At 39.9% G+C, this 9,822-nt stretch overlaps 1 protein-coding gene across 6 annotated transcripts in view; it reads right to left on the bottom strand.

Annotated features, from left to right (window-relative positions):
* The window catches only part of LOC307203905 (indoleamine 2,3-dioxygenase 2-like), a gene marked incomplete at its 3' end in the record, with an annotated part of 111,864 nt that overhangs the window by 22,612 nt on the left and 79,430 nt on the right, over nt 1-9,822 (bottom strand). For all 6 annotated transcript variants that reach the window (XM_079955159.1, XM_079955154.1, XM_079955158.1 and 3 more), the window contains one exon: nt 9,358-9,475. In XM_079955159.1, the coding sequence (XP_079811285.1) occupies nt 9,358-9,475 (118 nt within the window). The remainder of the gene's footprint in view (nt 1-9,357; nt 9,476-9,822) is intronic.

Genomic DNA, 9,822 nt, shown 5'->3' with positions numbered 1-9,822 from the left:
CAGGAAGTTGAATTCTGTTGTCAGGATCACATCATGAGACTTTTCCATATTTCTGCACAATCATAGTCTACACACACAACTGTTGTCTTTTAGATAGCCAGCCTGTGGTTCTTCTTCATTTGGAGTCTTTGGACTCCAATTCCCATCAACCCCACCCAACATGGGCAATAGTCAGGGATGATGAAAGTTGTGTCCAAAAACATCTGGAGGGCATTTGCTACTCCCATTTTATTTTCTATTTTTTTATAATGATATTTTATTAAATTTCCACAATAAAGAAATTATAAAGCAATAAATGGGAAAAACACAAGAAAATACAAAACCACAAAAATACAAAAATACAAACACTTAACATAAAGAAAAAAAGAAAAAAGAGAACACTCTTTTCAAAATTCATATCCTTCATAACCTTATTTTCTTGACTTCCACCCGCCCTCCTTTCTTGTATTCCTCTTCAAATGTAATTTAGCAAATTCATTTATATTAGTTTTATCCTTTAAAAGTTCCTCCAAATATTATATCATTCAAATTTTCATCCAATATCTATCCCTTCTTTCATATTCTTATTTATCTTATTCACTTGAACCTCTTCGTTTCATTTCAGTGTCCTCAACATTCAGAGATTTTACAATGTTTTTGTAAGTAGCCTTTAAACTTCTTCCAATCTTCTTCCACCTGCTCTTCTCCTTGATCTCGTATTCTGCCAGTCATTTCTGCCATTTCCATGTAGTCCATTACTTGCATCTGCCATTCTTCCAAGGTGGGTAGATCTTGTGTCTTCCAATGCTTTGCAACAAGAATTCTTGCTGCTGCTGTGGCATACAAAAAGAAAGTTCTATCCTTCTTTGACACCAATTGGCCGACCATGCCCAGGAGAAAGGCCTCTGGTTTCTTCAGGAAAGTATATTTAAATACCTTTTTCATTTCATTATATATCATCTCCCAGAAAGCCTTGATCCTTGGGCATGTCCACCAAAGGTGAAATAATGTACCTTCAGTTTCTTTACATTTCCAGCATTTATTATCGGGCAAATGGTAAATTTTTGCAAGCTTGACTGGGGTCATGTACCACCTATACATCATTTTCATAATATTCTCCCTTAAGGCATTACATGCCGTAAATTTAATTCCAGTGGTCCATAACTGTTCCCAGTCAGCAAACATAATGTTATGTCCAACATCTTGTGCCCAATTAATCATAGTAGATTTTACTGTCTCATCCACAGTATTCCATTTCAACAGCAGGTTATACATTCTTGATAATATCTTAGCATTTGGTTCTAACAATTCAGTTTCTAATTTTGATTTTTCCACCTGGAAGCCAATCTTTTTATCTAAATTATAGGCCTCTCTTATTTGAAAATAATGTAACCAATCTCGCATCTTGTCTTTGAGTTTTTCATAACTCTGCCATTTCAGTTTATCACCCTCCTGCTCCAAAATTTCCCAGTACCTTGGCCAGTTGGTCTCTATGTTAAGTCTTTTCATGGCCTTTGCCTCCATTGGTGATAACCACCTTGGGGTTTTGTTCTCCAACACATCTTTATATTTAATCCAGACATTAAATAATGATTTTCTGACAATATGGTTTTTAAATGCCTTATGTACCTTAACCTTGCCATACCACAAATACGCATGCCATCCAAATACATTATCATACCCTTCCAAATCTAGAATGTCCGTGTTTTCCAGAAGTAGCCATTCCTTCAGTCAGCAAAAAGCTGCTGCTTCATAATATATCTTAAGATCCGGCAGGGCAAATCCCCCTCTATCTTTCACATCTTAAATTTAATTCTGGGCTTTTTGCCCTGGCAGACAAATTTAGAAATGTCCCTTTGCCACTTCTTGAAACAGTCCATCTTGTCTATAATTTGCAATGATTGGAACAAAAACAACATTCTCGGCAATACATTCATCTTGCTGACAGCAATTCGTCCAAGTAAGGAAAGCTTTAAATTTGACCAAATTTCAAAGTCCTTTTTCACTTCTGACCAACACTTCTCATAGTTGTCCTTATATAAATTAACATTTTTAGAAGTCATATTCACCCCCAGGTATTTTACTTTCTTTACTAGTAGTAAATCTGTCTCCTTCTGAAACTTTTCTTTCTCTATTGGCGTTAAATTTTTCTCCAATACCTTAGTTTTTAACTTATTCAGTTTAAAGCCAGCCACCTGACCAAAATCCTGGATTAGTTCTAAGGCCCTTTTAGTACTAGGGACTGGCTCCTGCAATGTCAAAACTAGGTCATCTGCAAAAGCTTTAAGTTTATATTGTTTATCACCGACCTGAATACCCTGAATCTGTTGGTCCCTTCTAATCATGTTCAGCAAAACCTCCAGGACCGAAATAAAAAGCAATGGGGAAATTGGGCAGCCTTGTCGTGTCCCTTTTTCAATTTTGACCTCTTCTGTAACTGTGTTATTAATTATTAATTTAGCCTTTTGTTCTGAGTAAATCGCACCTACACCATTTGCAAATTTTTCTCCAACCCCCATCCCCTGAAGATTCTTCTTCATAAAACTCCAAGATATATTGTCAAAGGCTTTCTCTGCATCAATAAATATCAAAACAGCTTTTGAGTTGATGTTAACTTGTAACTTTTCCAGAATATCAATTATATTCCTCATATTGTTTGATAGATGTCTGCCAGGGAGAAAGCCGGCTTGGTCTTTGTGTATCATTTCAGCTAATACTTTTTTCAATCTTTTAGCCAAAATATCAGCAAAAATTTTATAATCCACATTAAGCAGGGATATGGGGCGGTAGTTCTTAAGTTGTGTCTTTTCAGACTCATTTTTTGGTATAAGCGTGATGTAGGCTTCTTTCCACGACTCCGACGCTTTTCCCCCCTCCATAATTTCATTGCAAACCTCCTTTAATGGTTGAATTAAGTGGTCTTTCATAACTCTGTAGTATTTGGAGGTTAACCGATCCGGTCCTGGAGACTTGCCCAATTGCATGTTCTGAATGGCACCCTCCACCTCTTGTTCAGAAATTCTAAGTTCAATAATAATTTATTCTCTTGAGAGATTTTTTGTAATCCATTGGTTTCCAAAAATTGATCAATTTTAGTCTCATTCTGTGGCCCTTGTGCATACAATTGTTTGAAGTATCTCTGGAAACAATTTTTGATTTCCTGTGGATTTTGTATGTTCTTGCCATCCACTTCAAGATTTGTAACTGTATTTAATTTTTGTCTTTTCTTCAACTGCCATGCTAGTAACTTTCCATATTTATTAGCTGATTCAAAGGTTTTTTGTCTCATCAGTTTAATCTTCCATTCTATATCTTGATTTACCATTTTCATGTATTGTACTTGGTGTAGTTTAATTTCTCTCAAAATCTCCTGTGACTTTGGTTTAGTCCTGAGCTTCTTCTCTCCTTCTCTAATTTTCTCCAAAATCTTTTCTTTTTTCTCCTCTTGGGTTCTCCTTTTTATTGCATTTTGTTGAATCAAAAAACCTCTCATTACAGCTTTACTTGCGTCCCAGATTACTCTTTTTTCTACTGTGGTCTTCAAGTTTATTTCAAAATAGTCTTTCATAATTTTTTGGGCCTTCTTAGTAATTTCTGGATCTCTAAACAAGGTGTCATTCATCCTCCATCTGAAGGATCCAATTGGTGTTAATTTCATTTCCATTTTCACGGGATTATGGTCGGAACAAGTTTTTGGGCAGATTTCCACTTTTCGAATCTTGGGGGCCATTCCTCTGGTAATCCAGATGTGGTCAATTCTTGTTGTTGTTGTTGTTTAGTCGTTTAGTCGTGTCCGACTCTTCGTGACCCCATGGACCAGAGAACACCAGGCACTCCTGTCCTCCACTGCCCCCCGCAGCTTGGTCAGACTCATGCTGGTAACCTCGAAAACACTATTCAACCATCTCGTCCTCTGTCGCCCCCTTCTCCTTGTGCCCTCCATCTTTCCCAACATCAGGGTCTTCTCCAGGGAGTCTTCTCTTCTCATGAGGTGGCCAAAGTACTGGAGCCTCAGCTTCACAATCTGTCCTTCCAGTGAGCACTCAGGGCTGATTTCCTTCAGAATGGAGAGGTTTGATCTTCTTGCAGTCCATGGGACTCTCAAGAGTCTCCTCCAGCACCATAATTCAAAAGCATCAATTCTTCGGCGATCAGCCTTCTTTATGGTCCAGCTCTCACTTCCATACATCACTACTGGGAAAACCATAGCTTTAACTATACGGACCTTTGTTGGCAAGGTGATGTCTCTACTTCTCAAGATGCTGTCTAGGCCTGTCATTGCCCTTCTCCCAAGAAGCAGGCGTCTTTTAATTTCGTGGCTGCTGTCACCATCTGCAGTGATCATGGAGCCCAAGAAAGTAAAATCTCTCACTGCCTCCATTTCTTCCCCTTCTATTTGCCAGGAGGTGATGGGACCAGTAGCCATGATCTTCGTTTTTTTGATGTTGAGCTTCAGACCATATTTTGCACTCTCCTCTTTCACCCTCAATAAAAGGTTCTTTAATTCCTCCTCACTTTCTGCCATCAAGGTTGTGTCATCTGCATATCTGAGGTTGTTGATATTTCTTCCGGCAATCTTAATTCCGGCTAGGGATTCATCCAGCCCAGCCTTTCGCATGATGAATTCTGCATATAAGTTAAATAAGCAGGGAGACAAAATGCAGCCTTGTCGTACTCCTTTCCCAATTTTGAACCAGTCAGTTGTTCCATATCCAGTTCTAACTGTAGCTTCTTGTCCCACATAGAGATTTCTCAGGAGATAGATGAGGTGATCAGGCACTCCCATTTCTTTAAGAACTTGCCATAGTTTGCCATGGTTGACACAGTCAAAGGCTTTTGCATAGTCAATGAAGCAGAAGTAAATGTCTTTCTGGAACTCTCTAGCTTTCTCCATAATCCAGCGCATGTTTGCAATTTGGTCTCTGGTTCCTCTGCCTCTTCTAAATCCAGCTTGCACTTCTGGGAGTTCTCGGTCCACATACTGCTTGAGCCTTCCTTGTAGAATTTTAAGCATAACCTTGCTAGCGTGAGAAATTAGTGCAATTGTGCGATAGTTGGAGCATTCTTTGGCACTGCCCTTCTTTGGGATTGGGATGTAGACTGATCTTCTCCAATCTTCTGGCCACTGCTGAGTTTTCCAAACTTGCTGGCATATTGAGTGTAGCACCTTAACAGCATCATCTTTTAAAATTTTAAATAGTTCAGCTGGAATACCATCACTTCCACTGGCCTTGTTATTTGCAGTGCTTTCTAAGGCCCATTTGACTTCACTCTCCAGGATGTCTGGCTCAAGGTCAGCAACCACACTACCTGGGGTATATGAGACATCCGTTTCTTTCTGGTATAATTCCTCTGTGTATTCTTGCCACCTCTTCTTGATGTCTTCTGCTTCTGTTAGGTCCTTTCCACTTTTGTCCTTTATTATGGAAATCTTTGTACGAAATGTTCCTTTCATATCTCCAATTTTCTTGAACAGATCTCTGGTTCTTCCCATTCTATTGCTTTCCTCTATTTCTTTGCATTGCTTGTTTAAGAAGGTCTTCTTGTCTCTCCTTGCTATTCTTTGGAAATCTGCATTCAATTTCCTGTATGTTTCACAGTCTCCCTTGCATTTTGCTTGCCTTCTCTCCCCCGCTATTTGTAAGGCCTCATTGGACAGCCACTTTGCTTTCTTGCATTTCCTTTTCATTGGGATGGTTTTCGTTGCTGCCTCCTGTATAATGTTACGAGCCTCCATCCATAGTTCTTCAGGCACTCTGTCCACCAAATCTAAATCCTTAAACCTGTTCCTCACTTCCACTGTGTATTCATAAGGGATTTGACTTAGATTGTATCTTACCGGCCCAGTGGTTTTTCCTACTTTCTTCAGTTTAAGCTTGAATTTTGCTATAAGAAGCTGATGATCTGAGCCACAGTCAGCTCCAGGTCTTGTTTTTGCTGACTGTATAGAGCTTCTCCATCTTTGGCTGCAGAGAATATAATCAATCTGATTTCGATGCTGCCCATCTGGTGATGTCCATGTGTAGAGTCGTCTCTTGTGTTGTTGGAAAAGTGTGTTTGTGATGACCAGCTTGTTCTCTTGACAGAACTCTATTAGCCTTTGCCCTGCTTCGTTTTGATCTCCAAGGCCAAACTTGCCAGTTGTTCCTTTTATCTCTTGACTCCCTACTTTAGCATTCCAATCCCCTATAATGAGAAGAACATCCTTCTTTGGTGTCACTTCTATAAGGTGTTGTAAGTCTTCATAGAATTGGTCAATTTCAGTTTCTTCAGCACCAGTAGTTGGTGCATAAACTTGGATTACTGTGATGTTAAAAGGTCTGCCTTGGATTCGTATCGAGATCATTCTATCATTTTTGAGATTGCATCCCAGTACAGCTTTTGCCACTCTTTTGTTGACTATGAGGGCCACTCCATTTCTTTTACGGGTTTCTTGCCCACAGTAGTAGATATGATGGTCATCCGAACTGAATTCACCCATTCCCGTCCATTTTAGTTCACTGATGCCCAGGATGTCAATATTTATTCTTGCCATCTCATTTTTGACCACATCCAACTTACCCATGTTCATGGTTCTTACATTCCAGGTTCCTATGCAATATTTTTCTTTACAGCATTGGACTTTCCTTTCAATTCTTGTCCAAGTCATTTTAGCTTCAGAGAAGAAGGTTCCCTCTCTGCCTAGGGGGTTCTTAGTTCTCCAAGTATCAATTAAGTCCATATTGTCTGTCATTTCAAAAAAAAGTTTTTGGTAATCTTCCATCTTTTGTAACTACCTGTCTTTCAGATTTATCCATATTTGTCGACACAACGCCGTTCATGTCTCCCATCAAAATGATATTATAGTCCATAAAATCCAACAATGTCTCATGCAGTTTCTTGTGGAATTCTGATTTCCCCTCATTTGGTGCATAGACTCCAACTATCAATAGTCTCTCTCCTGGAAATTGTATTTCAATTGCCACAAAACATCCATGCTCATCTTTGAAAAGAAATTTTGGTGATAATTTTTCTTTTGCATAAATCACAACTCCTCTTTTTTAAACTTTGTCCAATGAAATAAATTCTTGGCCTAACCTTTTATTTATCAATACTTTTCTGTGGAGTCTTGTTACGTGAGTTTCTTGTAGACAAATCAGATCCAATTGTTCCTTTTTCAACATGTGAAAGATTCTTTTCCTCTTGTCCGGGGAGTTCATACCCCTAATGTTCCAAGTTAAAACCTACAGAGACATGTTGTAGTTATTTTGCTATTCCTCCAACTGCTCCTTGAAGTTGCTCTTGCTCTGATGGCAGTGTCTCTTTCTCAGCTTTGTCCAATCCCAGGGGGTGTCTTCCTAGGTCAGGTGGTCCCAATCCTGGTATTCCCGGCTCTTTTGTTTCCCCCTCTTTTTGTAGTTCTTCACCGTAATCTCTCAGGAATCTCACTTTATCTTCCTCTGATCTTATCTTAATTTCCCCCCCCTAAATGTGAAAGAGAGGCCCTGAGGAAATTCCCACCTGAATAAAATAGTATTTTTCCTTAGCAGGCCTACCAAATCTCCGTAGTTGGCCCTGAGGTCAAGTAGGTATTTTGGGATGTCTTTAAAAATTTCAATTCTCACACCTTGTATCTCGAGTGCTTTCTGGTAGTGGAGACTCAATATTCTATCTCTCTCTTCTTTTGATCTCAGAGCAATCAAGCAGTCTCTCGCTCTATTTTTCGTTTTTACTCTTCCAAGTCGAAAAGCACTCACTATTTTAAATTCTTGTTTTTCTGGGTCCAGGCCCCAAAAGTCCTCAAATTCCAATGTAAGAAGTTCGATTAAGTCTCCTTCTTCCACTTCTGGGACCGCCCTGACTCTCAAATTTGCCTGTTTGTCCTTAAGTTCAATCAAAGAGAATTGTGCCCTATAATCATCCAGTTGTTTATTAATTGGCGGTATCCTTTCTTCTACTGCCAAAACCCTCTCCTTCGCTTCCTCTGCTATCCGTTTCGTCTCTTTCGATTCCTGCAGTAACCTATCAATGGCCTGAGTGTTAGAATTTACTTTCTCCCCCAGATCATTAACAGTTGTAGTATTTAAGTCAATTTTAGTTGTCAAATTTTGTAGGGCTGCAAGTATTTTATCTAATGTTGCGGAATCCGATCCTGCTCCTTTTACTTCTTCTCTTTCTAGAGCTAATGGGGCAGCAAGGCCTGATACTGACGGTCTTCGATGCAGCTGCTGTTGCTGTTGCTGCAGCTGCTGTTGTTGTCTAGTTTTAGCTCTCGTAGATTTTTCCTGAGACTTATCTTGTGGTTTGTCTTGATCCATAACTATGCCTCTGAGAACCAAGGTCATTCACTGAGTTTTCAGGCTAGTCTTGTCAGTAAAGAGTAACAGCTGCAGTGGAAAATCCCCAACTGTAACACAAAGTTCCTCTAGGGGCGCAGAGTAGCAAGATGTTTCAAAAGATTATTGTTAAAACGTAACTTCATTGACTTCCCAGTTTGTTTCAATAATAAAAAAAACAGTTGCAGATTCTAGAGTTCAAGAGTTCCCTTAAAGAATAGCCATTGTCTTGCAGAGATCAATAGTAAAAGATACAATGTCTATATCATGTTGCACTTACTGTAACCTTTATATTGTTCAAAGCAGTCCGACATCAAGGATTGAGTGGTGGATTTTTTTCCCTCCCCTCCACAACTTTTTTTTTGGGGGGGGTTCTGTCCAACAGTGAAATTTATCTCTTTTAAAAGTCAATTTCACAGTTCAAAGCTTCTTTAATCTTTGCTTCCTTACTATTTACAAGACCGGAAAGACGGACTTCCTGTTTACGTCTTACCGATTTCAGGTCCGAATTCAAGTTCAAAGTCCCGATCAAAGTGCCAAATTTAAGTTCAAAGTCAAATCCGAATCTCAACTCTTTGATCTTTTCCAAACTCTTTCCAATTCTTACTCACGGATAGATGTTTCAGATCGAGGTTTCACAGGAAAAAGGTCAGCGCTCTCTGGTAACTGCTGTGCAGCTTCGCTCCGCAGAAGTAGCGATCGACTCTCAGCACAGCGCTCCCCTGTCCCGCTCCGAAGCCCTTTACAGAGCCTTTTTGACAGTTCGGGGGGCGCAGAAGCGTGCCCGCCGAGTCCCACGGCCACAGGCTTCTTCCATCTGTGGTTTTTTAAAGGGTCCCCCGCTTCGCTGCAGTGGTGGACCCAGTTTCTGCGGAGCTTCTCCCTCTGATTCAGAGGGAATCCGCCATTACTGATGGCACCGCCTCCGGAAGTGTTTGCTACTCCCATTTTAGAGTGCATATCACTTTTATGCTATTTTCTCCAGCTTTCTACCTTTTCTGTCCTTGTGCTATGAATGGCTGAGCAATAGTTTGTGAATGAAAGTGGGAAATATCAAGCTTACCATGCATTTTCTTCAACACCCTGGCCATGTCTCTGAGACTGCTTGCCACATCCTGCAGTGCTTCTTCCAGGATTCTATTGTCAGGCTGAAGCATGCCATTAACCACCTGTGGCACTGCCTGTAATAATAATAATAATAATAATAAACCTTTATTGTCACTACACCACCTGTGTGCAGTGAAATTAAATGAGGCCCCCCCCCCACATACAATGTAGGAGGCAGAGAGGGGTTGGATACAGACTTTTCATTCTAGAATCAAAGTGAACTGAGCACTTGTGCTTTCTATGCAATCCACACACAACTGAGATTAATGGACTTCAATGTCTGTACACTAATGCGCAAAGCATGGGTAATAAACAAGATGAGCTTGAGCTCTTGGTACAGCAAACTAAATATGACATAATAGGCATCACTGAAACCTGGTGGGATAAGTCCCACGACTGGAATGTAATAATGGAGGGTTAC

The sequence above is a fragment of the Podarcis cretensis genome (genome assembly GCF_951804945.1).
Source record: "Podarcis cretensis genome assembly, chromosome: 15".
NCBI lineage: Eukaryota > Metazoa > Chordata > Lepidosauria > Squamata > Lacertidae > Podarcis > Podarcis cretensis.
This window is presented reverse-complemented; position numbering and strand designations above follow the sequence as displayed.